The sequence below is a fragment of the Nomascus leucogenys genome, chromosome 7b (assembly GCF_006542625.1).
Source record: "Nomascus leucogenys isolate Asia chromosome 7b, Asia_NLE_v1, whole genome shotgun sequence".
Taxonomy (NCBI): Eukaryota; Metazoa; Chordata; class Mammalia; order Primates; family Hylobatidae; genus Nomascus; species Nomascus leucogenys.
The window spans coordinates 13,345,336-13,367,920 of record NC_044387.1 but is presented as its reverse complement, the minus strand read 5'-3'; the positions used below and the strand labels follow the sequence as shown (position 1 = coordinate 13,367,920).

The following is a 22,585-nucleotide window of genomic DNA, read 5'->3' as shown; positions in this document are numbered from 1 at the left end:
ATGCAGATGTGGTTCATTTCTTTCCACTGTCATAGATCATCCCATTTGTCCATTGTCCAGCTAAAAAGCATTTAGGTTGTTTTACATTTTTTTTTTTTTTTGAGATGGAGTCTCGCTCAGTCGCCCAGGCCGGAGTCCAGTGGCACGATCTTGTCTCACTGCAACCTCCGCCTCCTGGGTACAAGTGATTCTCCTGCCTCAGCCTCCAAGTAGCTAGGACTACAGGCACCCGCCACCATGTCTGGCTAATTTCTTTGAATTTTTAGTAGAGACACGGTTTCACCATGTTGGGCAGGCTGTTCTCAAACCCCTGACCACAAATGATTTGCCCACTTCAACTTCCCAAAGTGCTGGGATTACAAGCATAAGCCACTGCGCCCTGCCCAGAACAAGATCTTTTAATACTTGCCAGGTTGTTTTCCTATTGTAAACTACGCTGCAATGGAGATCTTTGCATGCACTCCCTATATACATGTTCAAGAGTTTCTCTAGGCTATGTAGAAATGGCAACTGTAGGTTGTAGGATATAATTTCAATTTTGCTAAATACTCACCCACTGCTCTTGGCTCATAATTCATCAAGTGTATGAAAATTTCCATTTCCCTCATTCTCATCTACACTTGCGTTTTAATTTTTGCCAACCTGATGGATTGTTTTCATTTGCATCTCTGATTATTGGGGATAATGAGCATCTTTTCAACTCTTCTGTGTGGCTTCTTTAGTCATTAACTCTTTATGCTCCAGCCAGACTGTAAATTCCTAGAAGGAAGGTCTGAATCTCAAATGTAAGGCCCTCACAGAGGACAGCCCTGTCCAGGCATACACTCTGTTTCCTACCTCACCTCTGTGTTCCTCCTTGGAGCCCTACCTTCCAAGCTTAACAAGCTACCTGCAGCTTGCCAAATACATCATGCTGCAGTTTCAGGCATACCATGCCCTCTGTCTGGAATGCTGTGCCTCTTCCAGTCCACCTGAACATCCTTACTCATGTTCCATGATTCATCTCAAGAGCCACCTCCTCTATGAAGCCTACCATATGACCGGCACCCCACCCCATCCCAGGCAGAGCTAACCACGTTCTCCTTTGTGCTTTTGCTGGCCCCACGTGAACGTCTCACTGCATGTGTAAGACTTCTGAGCATCTATGTACTGATGTCTCTGTCTCCCTGCCAGACTCTGAACTCTTTGAGGACAGGCACCATGTCTTATTTATTTTTGCACGTCCAGCTCATTGATCAGGGCTGCGCAGGGGTATATCACGGGTAGATAATTCTCTAAGCCAGCTTCTTCCACTTCAATCTCCTGCAGACTGCAAAGCTCTGAGGTCTGGACTGTATTGCATTCATATTGCATATCGCATATGCATAATACATATCGCATATGCATATCGCATATGCATAATACATATCGCATATGCATATCGCATATGCATAATACATATCGCATATGCATATCGCATATCGCAGATGTATGTCGCATATCGCATATGCATATTGCATTCATATTGCTGTTTTCACCATGCCTAATAGGACTGAGTGTTTGCAGTGCTCAGTCAACAGTCACCACAAACACGCAGGCCTGTTAGGCACTGCACTGTCATACTACGTACACCGCAGTACAATTGACTGATAGAGTAGAAGTGGCTTTGGATAGAAATTCCTGGGTTTGCACCCCAGCTTCCTATGCATATAATCTTGTACAATTTCCTTGGCCTCTCCAAGCCTCAGTTTCCTCACCTTCATAAAGGGAATGATAACAGCTTTGAGGACTGGTATAAGGATGAAATACAGTTGCACAGATAAACCATGTGGCACATAATCATTTGCCACGTTATCATTTCTACCTCAGAACAGCACGAGTCTGCTGTAGCCACAAGACTTTGGGTGGCTCATTTTTTCAGGTGTCACATGTGATGGGCACATAGTAGTTAATAAAGACAAAGTCTAGTGTTTCCAGTGCCCAGAACAGGGTCTTGCAGAAACTAGGTACCCAGTAAAGAAGTTGAACTGAACTCTGCACTTTGCACATAATTAGGTACTTGATAAATATTAAATCAAGTCAGATTCACGTCCCTGTATTGTATTCCGATCCAATCCTACCTCTAAGTCATTCCCGGACGGGCATGGTGGTTCATGCCTGTAATCCCAGCACTTTGGGAGGCCGAGGCGGGTGGATCACTTGAGCTCAGGAGTTCAAGACCAGCCTGGCCAACATGGTAAAACCTCATCTCTACTAAAAGTACAAAAATTAGCTGGGCGTAGTGGTGCACTCATGTAATCCCAGCTACTCGGGAGGCTGAGGCAGGAGAATAGCTTGAACCCAGAAGGCAGAGGTTACAGTGAGCCAAGATCACACCACTGCACTCCAGCCTGGACAACAGAGCCAGATTCCATCCTCCCCCTCCACCAAAAAAAAAGGACAAAAAAAAAAGTAAAAAGTCATTCCCTTTTGTGGGAGGAGGGGCAGTTGAGGGAGAAGTAGGAACATGTCTCCTCTTTCCTTGTAGTGATTTTGATTCTTCCTCTCACTTTTGATCTTTCAAAAGCAAGATGACCACCGGGACAAACTATTATTTTGAGGTTGCCGATGAACCATTCCTGCATATAGTAATACTCTTATGTGGTCCCCTCTCACAAAGTCTGGGCTTGGCCATATGTCTCTTTGGCCACAGGGACATTGACAAGCCAGTGCAAGGCTTGATAAACCATTTCACGTTGAATCTTGTCCCCTGAGACAGCTACAGCTCGTTCTTGAAACCCAGTCCCCATTCCGAAAGAAGCTCAAGTGAGCCACGAAGAGAGGCCCCATGAGAAAGAGTGATGACCCGCCAGCCCCCCACTGTGGTTCTCATCCCAGCTGAGGCACTAGGCATAGGAGAGGAGCAGGCGTCTTCACGGCAGATGCTGTACAGAACAGAAATGAGCCGTACCTCCTGGGCCCTGCCTAAATTGCTCAGTCATGAGCAAACTAAGGATCATGTCATTTTAAGCCCACAAGTTTTGGTGGTGTTTTGGAACACAGCAAATAATAAATAACCCATGGGTAGAGCACGGTCTGAGGGTCCAAGTCAGTGATCTCGGGGTGGAGCATGCTGCGGGCTTAGAGGCTCATCAGGTGAAAAGTTTCAGGATCAACTGCAAAACAGAACTGTCTGACCTAGAACCCATTATCTGGGGACTCTTCCCTGGGGCTCCAAGTCCCAAGGATCTTATGGGCTGAGGATGCTTTTGGCTGCTTAAACAATGAGGAGATCCTCAGGCTCACATTACAGGAAGTCCAGAGGCCGGCAGCTTCTGGCCAAGTTGATGGAGCAGCTCTGCGAGGCCATGGAGGACCCAGAACGTGCTGCATGGTCTGCAGTTCCTCTGGTCATAGGTGTCTGGCAGGAGTGGTCTGGGCTGCATGGTTCCTCATTCATTACATCAGGAAAGATGGATGCTCTCCCAGCATTCCCAGTGGAGAAAAGAATTTTCCAGAAGGCTGCACACATCCACACGTTTCCTTGCATCTTATTGGCCCAAATTGAGTCACATGTGCATGACTGAACCAATCACGTGCAAGAGATGGGGTTGGGGTAGGGGTTAAGAATCACTATGAGACCAATCAAACCCACCACTAGATTGGAGGAAATGTGTGTGGCCAATTCCTCTGAAGTCCATGTCTCATGTGGGGGAGGAACAGATGTCTGGGAATAATTGGCATCTTCTAGGAAGAGCATGTAGCGTAAGATCCAGCAGTGTCCACCATAGGACCCCCTCATATAGGGCATGTGGGAGAAGCCATGCACCCTGGGCTTGAGACAGAGTCTTGCCCAGCTCTCATGTCCTTTCCTAGGATAATGGGTGAAGGTACATGTGTGTGCACGCGTGTGCAGGAGGGAGGACTAGGGAATAGTTTGAGATCCCAGGGCTTCTATCTTCCCCCAGTTGGTCTCTCCAACACCACACATTGGCCTCCACTCCAGTGTGAAGAAAGGCACCAAGCACAGGAGAGGGACTCAGACCTGAGCTTTTCCTTATTGTTAGCACTTTATTTGAGTAGAAGACACCTTTACTGTGTCAAATCTAGTACTTTGAGCTCTTGGATTTGCTGTTTTCCCCATATTTCTCCTCCAGTGCTTTCTGCAAGTTCAGGTTCATAGCATTTTTCTGGTGCCACCGTCCTACAGAGAGCAGAGAGGAGCCAGCACAGATTAGATCATCCAGCAGTCTCTAGAGGTGCCCAGACCCCAGGGATGACTCATACCTCTTCCAAGTCCACCCCTGGCTCTGTCTCCTGCTCTGGTTTCTCTCTGAACCTTAGAGCCAACACACCCTGCCCGTGGAGGACAGTGCCTGCCTCCCATCACCTGCAGCTCTTCACTTACCCAGATCATCCGTCTTCCTGCCATGCCAGTGTTCTAAGTCCCTCACTGATTTCTCAATGACCTCTGGTGTGTAGGAAGCCTTCATGAGGCTCTTTGTCTCCTCCACAGCCCCTGTAGAATACCATGAAGAAACCCCAAGTCCCAATTCAGTGGCAGTCGGATACTCCATGGTTTCCATTGGGTGTCTCCTCAACAACTCTTAAGAAGTAGATATAATTATTATGCCCATTTTACTGTTGAAGTCACTGAAGCACAGAGAAGTTAAGTAACTTGTCTAAAGTCACACAGCTGGTACATGAGATCTAGAACTCAAACCCAGACCTTGTGGCTCCAGGCTCCACAGCTTAAACTATTTTGCTTATGTCTAATTCTAGGCGAGGCATGGTGGCTCATGCCTGTAATCCCAGCACTTTGGAAGTCTGAGGCAGAAGGATCATTTGAAGCCAGGAGTTTGAGACCAGTCTGAACAACAAAGCGAGACCCAATCTCTAAAAAAAAAATTATATATATGTATATATAAATTCTATATATACATATATATTCTATAAAATAATAACACGTAAGCTGAGGTGGAGGTCAGGAGAGTAATTAAAGTTATTTTATTTTATTATATATATTTTTTGAGACAGAGTCTTGCTCTGTCACCAGGCTGGAGTGCAGTGGCTGTATCTCGGCTCACTGCAACCTCTGCCTCCCAGGTTCAAATGATTCTCCTGCCTCAGCCTTCTGAGTAGCTGGCACTACAGGTGTACGCCACCATGCCCAGCTAATTTTTGTATTTTTAGTAGAGACGGGGTTTCACCAAGTTAGCCAGGATGGTCTCGATTTCTTGACCTTGTGATCCAGCTGCCTCGGCCTCCCAAAATGCTGGGATTACAGGTGTGAGTCACCACGCCCAGCCAGAGTTAAAGCCCTCTAAGGCCCTTATAGTATTCAGGAAAACACAAATGCCTGGATTAACTTTATAATTTGTTAACTATGCACATAAAAATGTCAAAGGTAACCACTCAAAGAATAAGAGGAGTAGAAAAGAACAAATATCAGATTGAGAAAATAAGAAAACTGGTGCAAATCCAAAAAGAGAAAGAGAAAGAAGCCACAAAGAAAATGCAGCACAAATAGAAAATGCAAAATAAGATCATGGAAATAAATCCAAATATTCTATATCAGTAAGAGAATCAATATGAATGAATTAAACCCATTCATTAAAAACCAGATTATGACACTACAGAAAATGTTTTCCCGGTATATATCATTTAAAACATACTTAAAAGGACAAAAGAGAGGATAAACGTGGAAGAATAGAAAAAGATCTACCCAGGCAAACACTAACCAAAAGCAATCTGGTCTAATTATATCAGGCAAAATAGACTGTAGGGCAAAGGCACGATGAAAAACAAAAACAACCACAATTCATTAAGGTAATGTAATGATTCTGAACTTGCTACATTGAAATAATCTCAAAATAGATAAGGAAAAATTGACAGAACCACAGGAGAAATGGACAAAGCTACTATTATAGGGGGAGATTTAGAGACACATATTTTAGTAATTAATAGATCAAAGAATATTAATAAGGATTAGAAGATTTGTATGGAAATCATTAACAAGCCTGTTCTATTAGACAAATGCAGAATGCCTTATCCAACAGATTATTATTATTATTATTATTATTATTATTAATTATTTTGAGATGGAGTCTTGCTCTGTTGCCAGGCTGGAGTGCAGTGGCACAATCTCAGCTCACTACAACCTCCGCCTCCTGGGTTTAAGCGATTCTTCTTCCTCAGCCTCCCGAGTAGCTGGTACTACAGGCTATTGTATTGCATATTGTATTGCATTCATATTGCTGTTTTCACCGTGCCTAGTAGGGCTGAGTGTTTGTGGTGCACAGTCAACAGGCACCACAAACACTCAGCCCTGTTAGGCACTGCACTGTCATACTACGTACACTGCAGTACGATTGACTGATAGAGTAGAAGTGGCTTTGGATAGAAATTCCTGGGTTTGCACCCCAGGAATTTGGCCCCAGATGTGCGCCATCGTGCCCAGCTAATTTTTGTATTTTTAGTAAAGACGGACTTTCACTATGTTGGCCAGGATGATCTCGATCTTTTGACCTTGTGATCTGCCTGCCTCCGCCTCCCGAGAGATTTTTATTTTTTTATTTTTATTTTTATTTATTTATTTATTTATTTATTTATTTATTTATTTATTTTTTGAGATGGAGTCTTGCTCTGTCACTGGGCTGGAGTGCAGTGGCACCATCTCGGCTCACTGCAACCTCCGACTCCCTGGTTCAAGCAATTCTCCTGCCTCAGCCTCCCGAGTAGCTGGGATTACAGGCAAGTGCCACCACGCCCAGATAATTTTTGTATTTTTAGTAGAGACGGGGTTTCACCATGCTGGCCAGGATGGTCTCAATCTCCTGACCTCGTGATCCACCCGCCTTAGCCTCTCAAAGTGCTAGGATTACAGGCGTGAGCCACCGCGCCCGGCACCCAGAGAGACTATTTTTAAGCACACTCAGATCATCTACAAAAATCACCATCTACTGGGCTCTAAAGCAAATCTGAACAATTTCAAAGGATTGAAATCATTACAGGGCTGTGTTCTCCAATGACAGTGACATCAAGCTAGGAGATGGAATCCACCCCAAAGACAAGAGAGCAAACCAAGAAAGAGTAAGACACCAAATAGGGGAAATCAGAATTCCAACAATGGAAAGAAGTGAAAAAAAAGAAAATCCTTGGTAAGCTGGTTCGGGGATCCCTGGATACCTGGACACAGAGGGAAAAGGACAGGACGTAAGCTACCATTCTGCCTGCTCTGTGACTCAAAGAGACAATGCCCAGGTGAGCCCAGCCAGGGTTTTGATTTGTACTTGGCTTGTCCTTACCATGGGCTGACCCTCTACTCTCCCCTCCCAGCCCTGCTGCATGGAGCAGATGAGGACCTTCATGTTAGCCCACAGGGGTGTTCTGCTCTGACCTCCTTCTTAAGCTGGAGCCACGGTGAGTTGGGAGGCAGAAAATACACAAAGGGCCACTCACCCTGGCCATATTCCTGCAGGCCATCCCACATGGTCCCCCTGCAGCCCTGTCTGGTGCCTGGCTGTGGGAAGCCTATACACCCAGGACTCACAGCTGTGCCAATACTTTCCCCACATGAAGTTCACTAAACTCTCAGGATATCCAAAGCCAGACTAAGACCCAGAGCCAGCTCCATTTCCCCCCATGCTATTTCCGTGGTAGTGAATAAATTTCATGAGATCTGATGGTTTTACAAGGGGAAACTTCTTTCACTTGGTTCTCATTCTCTCTTGTCGGCCACCATGTAAGACGTGCCTTTCACCTTCCGCCATGATGTGAGGCCTCACCAGCTACATGGAACTGTGAGTCTATTAAACCTCTTTTACTTTGTAAATTACCCAGTCTCAGGTATGTCTGTATCAGCAGTGTGAAAATGGACTATATTATATTTAATGGTGTAATGTTAGAATCAAGCAGGAGAAAAGGATGCCTGTTTTTTCTGCTTATATACACCATTGTCCTAGACAGTTCAGCCAGATGCTGATATAAAGGTGAGAAAAGCCTAGTGTTTAAGAATTTAAACTCTAGCCTCTGACTGGCAGGGTTTAAATCCCAACTCTGACTGTTCCTACCTGTGTGGCCTTAATTAAGTTATTTAACTTTTCCGTGACTCAATTTTTTTTAATCTGGAAAAAAAATGGGAATTGTAGCATTTACCGCATGGGATTCAGGTGGAGAATAAAAATATATATATAAAGTACTCAGAGCAGTACCTGGCATATGTTAAATACTATGCATAAATGTAGCCATTATTACTATGCAAAAGCACTCCTAAAGAATCTATAAATAATTATTGGAATTAATTGGTGAGCTGCATAAAGCTTCTGGATATGAGATGAATATATAAAAACAAAAATTGCATTTGTGTATACGGTATCAGCAGCAAAGTTAGAAAGTATAATTTTAAAAAAGATATCATTTTCAACAAGCAGCAAAAAAAGAGATTCTCCTAAGTAAGTCTAACAAAAATCCTGCATGATGTTTATAGAAAAAAAAAATCACAAAATTTTACTGAGAGATGTCGAAGGAAGACTTAAATTAATGGAGGTATATACCATATTCATATATTAGAAAATTCATTATAAAGCTGACAACAGCCCTTAAATTGAGCTATAGATTCGATGTACTTCCAATCAAAATCCCAACAGGGTTTTTCATGGAAATTTCCGTATATTAATAATATTTGTATGAAAGAGTAAAGGGCCTAGAAACCCAAGACATTAACTGGTGATGGTGGTGGAGGGGTGGCAGTGGGAGTATTGCCTGACCAGATATCAGGCTACTTATAATACCTTGGTGATTAAAAATGTAATATTAGACCAATGGACAGAATAGAGCCTGGAAATCGATCTATGCATGTGTCAAAACCTGATGGATAACAGAGGTACCACTGCAGGTCACTGGGAGGAAAGATGAGCCTATTCAATAAAAGATACTGAGGCAATCAGTAATCCACATAAAGAAGGAATTGAAAATGAATCCCTACTGGGGAAAGATTTCTGGTGTTGTTGTTCCATTATTTTGAGGGCTGGGCACATAGATGCCCAAGGAGTGCCCGAGCTCATCATCTCACTCTTCATATAGCTGGGCATGCTGCCTAAAGTTTCCTCAAGCCTCAGTTTTACTGCTTTCTTAAATGGCTAAAACACAAAAGCCATCTACAGTTTTTGAAAATGAATCCCTACTTCATACTAAAAACAAAAATCAACTCCAGGTGGATTAAAGAGTTAAATGTGAAAAGCAAAACTAAATATTTTTGAAGATTGCATAAGAGATGATCTATGATTTAGTGTAGGATAGGAGTCCCTCAACCTGCTCCCCCTGGCAGCTTCTCTAATTCAGTAAATAGCCATCTCGTCCTTCCAGTTGTTCAGGTCAAAACGTTGAAGTCAAGCTTAATTCCTGTCTCTCACCCCAAAATCTATTAATCAGCATATTCTCTTCTCTCTGCCTTATACAAATATCCAGAATCCTACTACATCAGGCCACCTTCACCATTACCTCCCTGAGCTGCTATATTGCACAATGGTGCCTTCCAGAATAGTGCAGTGCACTAGCCCAGCTTCCAACACCAAGCCAGCATCATCTCTCCTATCTGGAGTTTTGCAGCTGCCTCCTACCGGTTTCTCTGCTTCTGCCCCAGCTCCCTATGTCCATTCTCCCCATAGCAACTGGAGCGAGCCTTTAACCTGAGCCAAACAGGGCCATTCTCCTGCTTAAAATCCTGGCTTGGTTTCTCATCTCACTCCGAGTAAAGACCTTCCAGCAGGCTTCACGACCCAGCCTGTTTCCTCTGATGTCTTCTGCCTCACTCCTGTGCAGCCATACCAGCCTCACCAACCTCAAACAGCAAGTGTAAAGGCTAACCCCGGGTGGGTGGAGACAGAGAGAGACAGATGGATGGGCACACTGGCAGCACTGTGCTGCAGGGTGAAGCCCTGATTCATAGTGTTTGCCAATTTCCAGAGTGTAAATACTACTAGCATGGCCAATTTTAAGACAGCATTTATGTGCCAATCAGTTCAGGGAGACAATTGCCTCTTGTGAGCTGGTGCAAGCTGCTATGAGCTCCAGCACACCGTTGGCACAGTTCTACTTCCCAGGCGGGATGATGGGACATGGACATTTTTAAAAATAGATTCTTTTACATTTATGTAGACATTATCATACAAAGTTGTATGGAATAGCTATTAGGTGACCGATAGTTGTTAAAGAGAGAACTGGAAGGCAGGATCTGGAAGGCCCAGAACAGAAAACAAGCAGAACTGTATTCTCGCTTTCCTCCCCCAGCACCATCCCTTCTCCAAGCTCAGAGAAAAATCCAGAAAGGCTTCCAGTGGGTGTCTGGTTCCTCGGGTGACAGGGATCCGAGCCAGGTGAAAGAGGTTTGTCAGGCCCTGGGAGCACTGGAGAGGGCCTGGAGTGAGGAGAGAGGAAGGAGCTGGACCAGAAAGAGCCTCATTTTGCAATGAGGCCAAACCAGAATGTGGGGCAGAGAGAAGGCCCTGCGTGCTGTGACAGGCATCTGAGCCATCCAGAAGACCCTGGGAACAGGATCGTAGCTAGGGAGGTGACTTAGTGGTCAAGAAAAGACTATGAGGCTTTGAAGGCAGAAGGAACGCCTGACTTTGAGTCCTAGACACAATACAGACTACTGAGAGTTCTAAGGCAAATGATCTGAAATCTGCCCGCGAAATGGAGCTAATAGCACTCTCCCCACCCCAACCAAACAGGACTACATTGATCCAATAGAAACCTGTAAATGTCAGAGCCTCCAACCCACCCTTCCTTTCTTCCCAGGTGGCACCACCTGCAGGCTCTGGAGAAGAAAAGTGATAGCCTGACAGCTACTGAGTGCTCACGACTTGCCTCGGCCAAGCACCTTCATGTGGCACTTCATAAAGTCCTGCCAATGACCCAGTGAGGGCCATACTCTCATTGTCATTCCCACTGTACTGAGAAGGCAGCAGAGCCTTGGAGAGGTTGAGGATCCCACCTAAGGTCACACCCAGCTAGTGAGTGGCTGAGCTGAGCTTTGAACCAAAGAAACTTGATATTGTCACTGTGATCAAAGGTGCCTGGGATGGGGCTGGGGGAGGGAAGCTGCAGTCCTGGGCCTTCTACCGAGTCCTGGGCCTCCTACTGGCAGATTAAGAACAAGAGGTGGGCAGGGCGCGGTGACTCAAGCCTGTAATCCCAGCAATTTGAGAGGCCAAGGTGGGTGAATCACTTGAGCCCAGGAGTTTGAGACCAGCTTGGGCAATATGGTGAAACCTTGTCTCTACCAAAAATACAAAAAAGAAAAAGAAAAGAAAAAAATTAGTCAGGTGTGGTGGCGCGCATCTGTGGTCCCAGCTACTTATGGGGGCAGGGGGTGGCTGAGGTGGGAAGGTTGCTTTCTTGAGCCTGTGAGGCAGAGATTTCAGTGAGCCAAGATTATGCCACTGCACCCCAGCCTGGGCAACAGAGTGAGACTTCAAAAAACAAAAGAAGGGAAGGGAAGAGAAGGGAAGGGGAAGGGAGGCGAGGGGAGGGGAGGGGAGGGGAGGGGAGGAGGGAGGGGAGGGGAGAGACCAGAGGTGCCTGACTGCCAACTGGGACGAATCATCCACACATCAAGGACAGGGGACTGGATGTTCCCAGCACTCACAGGCTGAAATAGAGGACACATGGGCATGAAATAAGTGTCCTTGAAGATGTGCCCTGGGGTCCTAGACCCCATATGGAGTGGAAACCCCAAAGGCCTTCCCTGCCCAATGACTGGGAGACCATGGGTGTTCACAGCCCCACCCTTGCCCTTTGACTTGACCTTGAAACAAGTTTGACCGCATGTTGTAGCCAAGATCATAGTAGTCTGAGAAGACGGAAGAGATTTCCACAGCATTCTGGGTCCTGCTGGGCCATGAGCGTGCCCTCTTCTGGCCCTCGAAGACTTCATCAATAGCCCTTTGAGCCTGAGCAGGGAGGCAGGGACAACAGACAGGGGATGGAAAAGCAGTGTCAAGCCCCATATCTGCCTCCAACTCCTCCTCCCTTGACCCTGCCCCTCCCCCCCGATCCCACCTTTAGCCTGCAGCCCTCAACCTATTCACAGGGCTGGGGAGCTGGAGTATACAAAGGCCCCAGCCCCAACCCCTCTCATTACCCTCACTGCTGTGGGTGGGGGGCATCAAGTTAACGATCATAAAACCTCTTCCAAGCATTGAGCACCTGCTACGTGCAACATCGGGGTGGGGGGTCACTATAGGGTGCCACTCTTCCCACCATTTTATAAATGAGGAAAGCGGGCCTCAGGAGGCCAGAGATCACCCAGTTCACATGGCTGGCAGGCCACAGGGCCCTGGCTTGCCTCCTACAACTGAGGCATCACACAGGGAAGCTCTGGGTGGGTGCTTAACTTTCAACGAGGCCAACTCCCTCTTCATACCAATAGGGAAACTGACATGCAGAGAAGCTGAGCCCAGGCCCAGGGGCAGGACGCCTAGGTTTGAGTTCCAATTCTGCAATATATCGGCTGCTGACTTCAGCAAGCCTCTTCTCCACTCTAGGCCTCAGTTTCCCTACGTGTAAAATGTGAAGGCAGGGTGGAACTGGATGGTCTTTGAGGTGACTTCCAGCTCTGACACTTGCTGGCTCAATGACACTTATGAGATAAGTTACAAGTGGGCAGAAAACACAGATTTCTTGATTCGAGCCAGGGACAGTAGTGGCTGAAGAAAGAAAGGACATCTCCCAAGGCTGGGCAGGGCAATGAAAGGTAGTGGCCACAGAGTCAACCTCAAATTGGGACAAGTTCGTCCAAGTGGGGCAGAACATGTCAAGATTGTGACCTTCCAGACTTGCTGGTGGTGGGGTCACCACACTTTAAGATGACAGAGTGGAAGGGGAGCCTGGGAGAAGCCTGACCCCCAGCTTTTGTGACCCAAGCAGATCGTAGCCCCTCCTTGGGACTTGGTTATACCATCTGTTAAAAAGGAAGCAATAACTCCCGCCTGACCTTCCACACAATGCAGTTGCTATGAGGGTTGAGATGGTGGCTTTGAAAATATATCTCAGAATGCCAGGGCAGAAAGAACACAGCATTTGACCAGAAATGGTAGATGAATTTTATCTCAAGTTTCAGTTGATTCGTAGTGACTGCCTGGAATGCTATATTGGGTGGAAAAGAGTGCTGGCATTGACTAGCAATGTCTGCCATGAATGCAGGCTGGGAGGGTTGTGATACGTACACCATGTATTTGTCAGCCTGATCTAGTCCAATTGCCTCGCTTTACAGATGTGGAGACTGAAACCCAGAGAGGGTAAGTAACTTATCCAAAGTCACCTAGCATTTAGGAGCAGGTCCAGGATTCAAACCCAAGTCTTCTGATTCCCAATAAATGCTATCCACCCACTAAATGCTGTCTTCTTTGGGAGACTTGTTCAAATGGAAAGCATCCAATTCACACAAAAGCCTTTTAACTGCAAAGTCATTAAGGACCAGAGTTCCAGAATCTGCTGACCCAGTTTGCACCGTCGTCTCGCACAGTTGGGTGAATTTGGTTGACTGACTTAACCCCTCTAAGCCTCGGGCTCCTTATCCATAAAATGAGGACAATAATAGTACCCTCCTCATGGGTTGCTGGGAAGATGTAACAACTTGTTATATGTGAAGTTTAAACAGTGCACAGTGCCTGGCACACAGCAGGTGCTCAGGAGATACTGCTTTCTAGTGGTATTATTATAGGGATTCTGTACTCAAGAGCGAGTTTATCTTATGTCCTCATTATAAGACTCTGCATCACCCTCCTGGCCCCTGCTGTGACACCTGCTCCTCGGAGACCAGCTGGTCCACCACGTTGCTCCCAAACTTGTGGCGAATGTTGTTAGGAATGATGCTGCCCTTCTGGTTCGTGGACATGCTCCTCTGGTCCTGGGCCCCCAAGCTGGGACCGTCATCTGTCCCCTGGCATGGCTGAGCCCCCTCTCCCAAGATGGCCCTGTTCTCTCTCGAGGAGGATCGAGAGCCCCCATTCTTCAGGGACCTGGACTGTGGGTCCATCCCCAGAGAATCCCTGCTGGCAGCAGTCGGGGGCGGAGGGGGAATCTCCTTCAAGTGGCACTGCCCTAGGGAGCTGCCTTGAGCGCTGGCTCCCTGGGGCAGGGGCTGTGGGGATGACAGACCCTGGTTCTTGAACTTGGAGGTGTCCAAGGAACTGTAGGCGGCTTTCCAGGGGTCCAAGTCCTGCTGGCCCTCCTTGTCATTCAGATGGGCCCCGGTCAAAGTGGTTGTACCTGAGCAGGACAAAGAGAAACAGAGGGGGAGAGAGACAGACACGCAGACAAGGGCAGAAAGTAGAGGGTGGGGAGAGGGGCAGAGATGGGGGTGAGGAGGGGGAACGGACAGACAAAGAGCCCCAGAGCTCCACAGCCAGAGAAGGGGAAAGGGACGGAGAGAAAGCGCAGGAACCAGAGGCACGGGTGGGAAATTAGGAGACACAAAGGGAGAAGAGAGGTCAGCCCACCGTGCCTCCCACGGGCAGGGTTAGTCCACATTGCCTGGGGCAACAAGGGCTGCTGCCTGAGCCTGTCCTGCCTTGAGGCCTAGCTGTGTGACCACAAGCAAGGGACTTGGCCTGTCTGTGCTTTCATGTCCCTGGCTCCATTTGGGTAGTTCCCTTCCCCACTTTTCCATCTTGAAACCTCCCCCTCACTCTCCACAGTGAGAATCTGGCAGCAGCGGCACTGGCAGAGGCGTTCCTGGGGCTAAGCCACAGGCCTGCAATATACTGGAGTTGGATGGGACTCCCAGACTTTGCTCCCAATGCAAGGCTGCTCCCCATTACCTACCTCCTCCTTTTGCCAGGGCTGAGAAGTGGCGCCATCCCAGCCACCTCCCAGGCCCTCTCCTCCCCACCTCTCCCTGTCTCCCACGTCCCTCCCCACGGCCTCCGCTCCTCTGGGTCTCTTGCTCTCAGCCTTCAGTGTCTCCTCACAGCCTGGCCCCATCCTCCACCCCAGATTACAGCTGTAAATGTGTTTGGTGGTCTTCCCTCCAAAACCTCAAGACGAGTTCTCCAGTCCTCTTAAAAGATACATAGGGGCTGGGCGTCGTGGCTGTCAGGCCTCTGAGCCCAAGCTAAGCCATCATATCCCCTGTGACCTGCACGTATATATCCAGATGGCCTGAAGCAACGGAGGATCCACAAAGGAAGTTAAAATAGCCAGTTCCTGCCTTCACTGATGACATTCTACCATTGCAATTTGTTCCCGCCCCACCCTAACTGATCAATTGACTTTGTGACAATACACCCTCCCTGCACTTTGTGATATTCCCCTGCCCTTGTGAATGTACTTTGTACGATATGCCCTCCCCACCCTTGAGAAGGTACTTTGTAATATCCTCCCCCGCCCTTAAGAAGGTACTTTGTAATATTCTCCCTGCCCTTGAGAATGTACTTTGTAAGATCCACCCCCTGCCCGCAAAAAAATTGCTCCTAACTCCACCGCCTATCCCAATCCTATAAGAACTAATGATAATCCAACCACCCTTTGCTGACTCTCTTTTCGGACTCGGCCCACCTGCACCCAGGTGATTAAAGGCTTATTGCTCACACAAATCCTATTTGGTGATCTCTTCACATGGACGCACATGATACTGGCTCATGCCTGTAAGTGGCCATTAAGGGCCTCATACCTGTAAGGGTCATTAATGACACACCTGTAAATGGTGGCTCACGCCAGCACTTTGGGAGGCCGGGGTGGTCAGATCACTTGAGGTTAGGAGTTCGAGATCAGCCTGGCCAACATGGTGAAACCCCGCCTCTACTAAAAATACAAAAATTAGCTGGGTGTGGTGGCATGCACCTGTAATCCCAGCTACTGGGGAGGCTGAAGCACGAGAATCACCTGAACCTGGGAGGCAGAGGTTGCATTAAGCTGAGATCACGCCACTGCACTCCAGCCTGGGCGGCAGAGCGAGACTCCACCTCAAAAAAAAAAAAAAAAAAAGAAAAAAGATACGTAGCTTTGTTTCGCTTTTGTGTATGAATGAGACCAGAGTCATGTGTTGCTTTGTAACTTGCTGTTCAATGCACCACCCTGCCTTGGGGATCTACTCAAGGTAGCAGAGACAGCCCTAACTTCCCTTCAGAGCCCTGCAGGGCTCCACCACCACCCCACTGGGGGACATTCAGATCGATCCAGTTTAGTTTCTCAGAGAAGGATGCTGCAAACATCAGGCTTTGGCAGCCACTGGGGTTTCTATTTCACACCCACGGGTCCCTGCTCTGCTGTCACAAATGTGGAGCTAGGGGAGGGCCCTTCTTGCCTACCCCTCAGGGGACTGCAGACCCTTCCCCAGGGCAGTGGGAGACAGAGAGCTGAGGTTTCTCTGCTTCCCTGCCCACTTTCTCCTCGCCTCCTTCCTCTTGGTGCCTTTGTCATGGCTCTTTGTCACCTACACAACAGACAGAGGGAAAACCTGTTCCCCCAGACCAGACTTCCTTCTTCCTGTAGTGGGCTCTGCCCCAACCAGCAGGCAGCCAAGCAGAGGGGCACATCTGGGGACAGCTGGACTGTCAGGACAGCCATGATGACCCTCCTCAAAAGAGCAGAGGCAGAGAGCGGGAAAACCACCCACCTGATCAACCTCAGCCCCCCTCACCCTGCTCCTCAAGAGACTGAAGCCTCAGTGCAGGAATGGGCTCCTCCTAGATTCGGGCTTGGGACAGCCAGTCCTGCACTGCCTCTTCTATCAGCACGTGCTGTCACCATTGCCGGCTCATGCTCAGCCTGCCCTTTAAGGTTATGGTCATGTTTATAGCCGAAATGTGTCTTGTATCCCTGGCCCGGAGAGCTAGCATATTCACCAACACATCAACTGAGCAAGAACCAACTGCGTGGCAGGTGCTGTGCCAGGTGACAGGGACACAACAGGGAGCTGAAAAAGCCAACCCCTTTCCTCTCAGGGTTGAATATCTGTCGAATGAATGAATGGATGCTGCATGAATGAATGAAGACCTGCATCTGCCATTTCAAGAATCTCATTGCAGCTACACCTTTCCTCTACTCCATTCATTCAGCTGTAAAACGGGCAGGGTACACCCTGCTTCATTTGCTATTATGAAGATCAAATGATCAGTCCGCAGAGTTTATCTAAATGTGGCCATGTATCAGGATTCCCTGGGCTGTCATTAAAAATACAGATTTCTGGGCCCCTCTCAGAGCTGCTGCATCAGAAAGGCCCTGAATCTGAGTGTTTAACAAGGCCCCTGGGCATTCAGGTCATTGGAGGAAGATTTTAGCAGGATCACTACCCCAACTCACTGGACTCTCTTCTCCCCATCCCACCTGCCAGCCCCAGCCACCCTCCACTCACCCCTGGGGACCCTTCTCAGAGCAGGCCTGACTCAGTCACGCCTGCATTGAAATCTTTCCTCTTGTCCTCAGCGCAGAGTCCCTGCTCTCAGAACTCCACGAAAGTGCCAGACCTCTCTCCCTACCAGGCCTTTGCCTGAGCTGTCCCTCCTGCCTGGAACACTCCGCTCCACTCCTTGGGCTACACTACCCCTGGTCTTGGCTCACCTGTAACCCCGTATATACCTCCCATCCACACCATGTTCCCCCACAGCCCTGCCCTTCTGGTGCACACAAGACTCAGAGCACCTGAGTCACCCCCTCAGGATGGGGACCATATTGGGGTGATAATCCCTACACATGGCAGGATGGGAGGGCTCAGTAAGTCCGTTCCCTCCTTTTTCCTTCTGTCTTCCAACAGAATGCCCCCTAGGAAGCCCGGGCCGATGGTGGGTCTGGAGGCCAACATAAGACGGAGGGGGAGGAGAAACGGCATGTGCCCTGCTGCCCCAGGGAGTCCCTCCAGAAGCCTGGATGTGCATTCAGCACATCCCTGGTCTGCCCGTCCTACCTGCTCGGTGGCCCAGCTCCATAGCCTCTTGCTGTGGGACAGGCAATTCCAAGCTTAGTCCTGTAAACAAAGCACTACGTTTCATCATCTCAGATGACACACAAAGTCTCTGTGAACAAGGATGAGCTGGGAGCTGAACAGGAAGGCCTGTGGCTGTCTGCCCGCCCCGATCAGAGGTTCCTAAGCTGCTCCTGGTGCCCTCTGGTACTGCCCAGACCCACAGAGCCTCTGCCCCATTCACTCATCCCCCCTGGCACAGGGGCTGCCTCCTGGACTTCTGCAGCCTCTGCCCTCTCTGAAAATCCCTGGCCACCCCCACCCCACCCCACCAGTCCTCAAAGGCCTTTCTCAAGCAGCCTTGGGACCCTGGGCTCCCTTTACTCCTTCATAATATTTTCCTTTCATCTCCTCCTCCTCTTCTCCCCCATCACCACCACCCTAGGAGACCCTAGCAGGCCCCTGGCTGTGAAGCCCATTGCCCCAGCTCCCAGCCTGGCAACCATTTGTCTTCCTTTAAATAGGATTGTGTCCATTTGCTGACTGGTCATTCGTGGTCAGGGAAGGGAAGCAGCTTAGCCACCATGAAGGAGAGCCAAGCGCAGGAACCCACACTTTGCTCTGGTGTAAACTCAGTCTTCTCTCTAAGGTCTTTGATTCAAATTAGAGGGGTAGATTCAAAAGCCTCTGCAGCTTTTGTGCTTGTGTTTCATTTTCTTATGTGATTTTTTTTTTTTTTTTTTTTTTTTGAGACAGGGTCTTACTCTGTCACCCAGGCTGGAGTACAGTGGTGCAATCTCAGCTCACTGCAACCTCCACCTCCCAAGTTCAAGCAATTCTCCCAACTCAGCCTCCTGAGTAGCTGGGATTACAGGTGTGCACCACCACATCTGGCTAATTTTTGTATTTTTAGTAGAGACAAGGTTTCACCATGTTGGCCAGGCTGATCTCTAACTCCTGGCCTTAAGTGATCCACCTGCCTCAGCCTCCCAAAGTGCTGGGATTACAGGCGTGAGCCACCATGCCCAGCCTGTGACTTCTGCTTTGTTTGCTCTCTTTCCCTGGCTCTCCTTGGTTTGCTCATTCTGATGACAGCAAATGCCATGTTTTGAGCTGCCCTGTGGAGCAGCCCATGGAGCAAGAAACTGAGGGTGACTTCCGGCCAAAAGCTCATAAGGAATAGAAGCCCTGAGTCCAACAGTCTTTGAAGAACTGAATGAATCCTGACACGTGAATGAGCTTGAAAGTGGATCCTTCCCCAATTGAACCTTGATATGAGAACACAGCCTGGATGACACTTTCATTATAGCCTGTGGGATATCCTGGGCCAGAGGACCCAGCCAAGTGAGGATCCTGACTCCCATAAATTCTGAGATCATAAATTTGTACTGTTTTAAACATACAATGTCAAGCTTCTAAGCTTTATGGTCATTTGTTATGCAGCAATACATAGCTAATACATATTTTGGTACTAAGAGTGGGGTGTTGCTATAACAAATACTTAAAAATTTGGGACTGAATTTGGAACCAAGCAGTGGTCACAGTCTATAAGGATTTTGAGAAGCATGATAGAAAAAGCCTAAATCACCTTAAACAGTCTGTTTTTTCTTTTTTAAGCAGAAATCTGGAGTTGGAAGATGCTGCCAGTAAGGCCCAAATGGAAGTGAGGAATATATTACTAGAAATAGTGGAAGAAAGACCCTGTTATGTAGTGGCAGAAACAGTGCCACTGTCATCTGCAGTTATGTGACTAATGAACTGAGTGATTTAGCTAAAGAGTTCCAAAGAAAAGATTGTAGTTGCCTCTTAGTTTCTTCTGGCTGCTTGTAGTGAAATGTGAGAGGAAGGTGATGAATTGAAGAAGGGACTGTTAAACAAAAAGATGCCAGTACTTAATGGTTCTGAAGTCTCATCCTCTCCAGATCCCAAAAGATGCTAAAATTAAGAAATGGCTTCGGCTGGGCGCAGTGGCTCATGCCTGTAATCCCAGCACTCTGGGAGGCTGAGGCGGGCTGATCACGAGGTCATGAGATCGAGACCATCCTGGCTAACACAGTGAAACCCCGTGTCTACTAAAAATACAAAAAATTAGCCAGACGTGGTGGCGGACGCCTGTAGTCCCAGCTACTCGTGAGGCTGAGGCAGGAGAATGGTGTGAACCCGCGAGGCGGAGCTTGCAGTGAGCCGAGATTGCATCACTGCACTCCAGCCTGGGCGACAGAGTGAGACTCTGTTTCAAAAAAAAAAAAAAAAAAAGAAATGGCTTCAGGAGACTGTCTGGAAAGTGTGCCCAAGAGTGTGACTGTGTGACTTGTTGTTAAAACTTCAGAAACATCAAAGGATTAGGGTATTACTCTGTCACACAAAGGGTGCTTTACAGAGATGCCTGATATATCCTCTTAACAGAACCATAGGACCTCTAGGAAGCTTAAGGCTCCTCAACAGGAGCCCCAGTTAAAAAGGGGTGTGACTTTTGTCCAATGGAGTGAACCCCTGTAAGTTTTACTGTTGAGAAAATAACATCAGCAAAATGTTGGCAGCTTGGGGTAAAAGAGATAGAGACAGTTCAACATGAAAAGATACCCTTGAACAAAAAATAAAAATAAAAATAAAAAAGGCAAGTCAGAGATTGGAAGCAAGAGTCCAGAAGGCAGAGCTGAGAACCATGGAGAATTATTCCCAGACCTTGAAACCTAATCAAGGAATGTCCAACATTGGTGTGGCTGGATTTCAAAACTGCTATGGACCATTGACTCCATGTCTCCATTTTCCTCAATTTTGAATAGGAATGTCACTAGCTTTTATCCTACGCCTATCACATCATTGTATGTTAGGTGTGTTCAGGGCAAATTACCTAGTTTCACAGATCTATGACGGAAAAAAATTGAATTTGAGAAGCTGTACTTAAGAAACAACACTGGAGGAGCCTCAGCCACACCTGGAGCTGATTTATATAACCAGATTCTAGCTTTTAAACTAATGCTTTAATAGGATGAGAATTTTAAAGACCTTAGGAGGGGATGAATGCATTTTGCATGTGGAAGGGATGCACATTATTGGGGGCCAGAGGGCAGACAGTGGTAGGCAGTTGACATGGCTCCCAGTGATCCGTTTCTTGGTATAATTCCCTCCCCTTTAGTATGGACTGGACATAGTGATGAATGGAATGTGGCAAAAATGAGGGATGTCGCATCCATGATGAACTTATAAGAGACTATGACTTCTGTCTTGTTCACACACTCTCTGCAGCTCTCCTCAGCTCATCTTCTCTGATGGAAGCCAGTTTCCCTGTTGTGAGCTGCCCTATGGAGAGGTTCACAGGGCAAGGAACTCAGAGTGGCCTCTTGCCAACAGCTCCAGAGGAGCTGGATCCTGCCATGTGAATGGGTTCCTGCTCTGGTCAAGCTTTGAGATGAGACTAGAGACCCAAGCAACACCTTGATTGCAGCCTGTGAGAGACCCTGGGACAGAAAAATCACCAACACGCCACTGGTATTCCCAACTCACAGAAGCTGTGAGATAGTAAATGTTGTCTTAAGCCCACTAAGTTTTGGGGTGATTTGTTGTGCAGCAAGAGATAACTAACACAAGTCCACGTCAAGCATTCTCACATCTGGTAAATTAGTCTGGTCTTCACAAATACCCAGTAAGGTGTTCGGAGACACTACTAACTTATCCTCTTTCACAGATGGAGAAAATGAGGCTCAGAAAAGACACAGGACTTCACCAGGTGGGGCTAAAATTAAGTTGCACATCTTCAAGCTAGGTGAAGTTCAAGTTAGCTCCTTCAAGTTGTCTTTCTCCTCCTATCCCCATCCCCCATCCCCAGCCACCCACCTGACGTGCCCACAGCAGCTCTGTACGTCCCAGTGCACTGCCAGTCCACAGCAGTCTGGACGGGCTACAATAGAAGTGTGGACTCACTTCCAGTTTCTGACCTGGAGAGAGAGATCCCAAGAGACTTTGGTCAAAGAGGGTGGGAAGGTAGTTCCAGTCTAGGCAGTCTTCACTAACAAGCAACTCTGAATGGGGAAAAGGAAGATGAAACCCCATGTCCTGGAAGAACCCTGGCCCTTCATAAGTCTCTGCCTCACCTCTCCAATCTCTTTCATAACAGCAGGAAACACGTGAACCACCCTGATGTGTGCTGAAGCCCAGGAGTGCAGATACCTGCTGCAGAACTACTAGTGAAGACCAATGGATCGTTGCTGGGAAGTGGCCCTCCCCAAGATGTTCATTGGAGTTGCCATGGTGATCACTATACACAGGGCTCTGTTACCTCAGAGGGCTGATAGGCCCACCCATAGGGAAAAGAGGCCAGGAGAAAACCAGGATTGAGGAGGCAGGAGGGGCTTCATTTATTGTTCACTCTCTCATCCACTCAAGAATGTCGGTTGAACCCTCACTATGTGCCAGGTGTGCCAGGCACGGGGGGCTCAGATGCTACCAAGTGCAAAAGTTGTTCTTGGGAGCTCAAAGCACTAAGTAGGGAGAAGAACTAGGTCTGTGTAGGAAAAAGGAGGAAAGACTTATGAAAGAGCCATTTGAGTTGGATCTTGAAGGATGCCTAGGAACTTAACAGTTTTGAAGGGGTGAGAATATTAAAGGCATGGATGTGTATAACAGCATAAATGTAGGTCAAGGTCAATGGGGAAGGAAAAAGATGCATCTGGGGCTGTCTGATTTGGATGCCCAGGGATCAGGGACCTGGGAGTAAAATTA

General features: G+C 47.7%; 1 protein-coding gene across 1 annotated transcript; it reads right to left on the bottom strand.

The window, feature by feature from the left end:
• Nucleotides 1-4,010: 4,010 nt before the first annotated feature.
• Nucleotides 4,011-22,074, bottom strand: TEX33 (testis expressed 33). The gene is made up of 6 exons (XM_030815197.1): nucleotides 21,958-22,074; nucleotides 17,867-17,926; nucleotides 13,766-14,232; nucleotides 11,768-11,912; nucleotides 4,367-4,477; nucleotides 4,011-4,162 (listed from the first exon to the last, which is right to left on the bottom strand). Exons 2-6 carry the CDS (start codon nucleotides 17,886-17,888, stop codon nucleotides 4,065-4,067), a joined length of 843 nt encoding a protein of 280 aa, XP_030671057.1. The 5' UTR covers nucleotides 17,889-17,926; nucleotides 21,958-22,074; the 3' UTR covers nucleotides 4,011-4,064.
• Nucleotides 22,075-22,585: the final 511 nt, after the last annotated feature.

Bases quoted from the DNA above. Each gene is read 5' to 3' on its own strand.
- TEX33 (XM_030815197.1), bottom strand. From the start codon at position 17,888: ATGGAGCTGGGCCACCGAGCAG. The intron at 11,913-13,765 runs GTGTCACAGCAG...CTCCCTGCTCAG, and splicing joins AGCTGGTCTCCGAGGAGCAG to GCTCAAAGGGCTATTGATGA. The intron at 4,163-4,366 runs GTAAGTGAAGAG...TGCTCTCTGTAG, and splicing joins CAGGAAGACGGATGATCTGG to GACGGTGGCACCAGAAAAAT.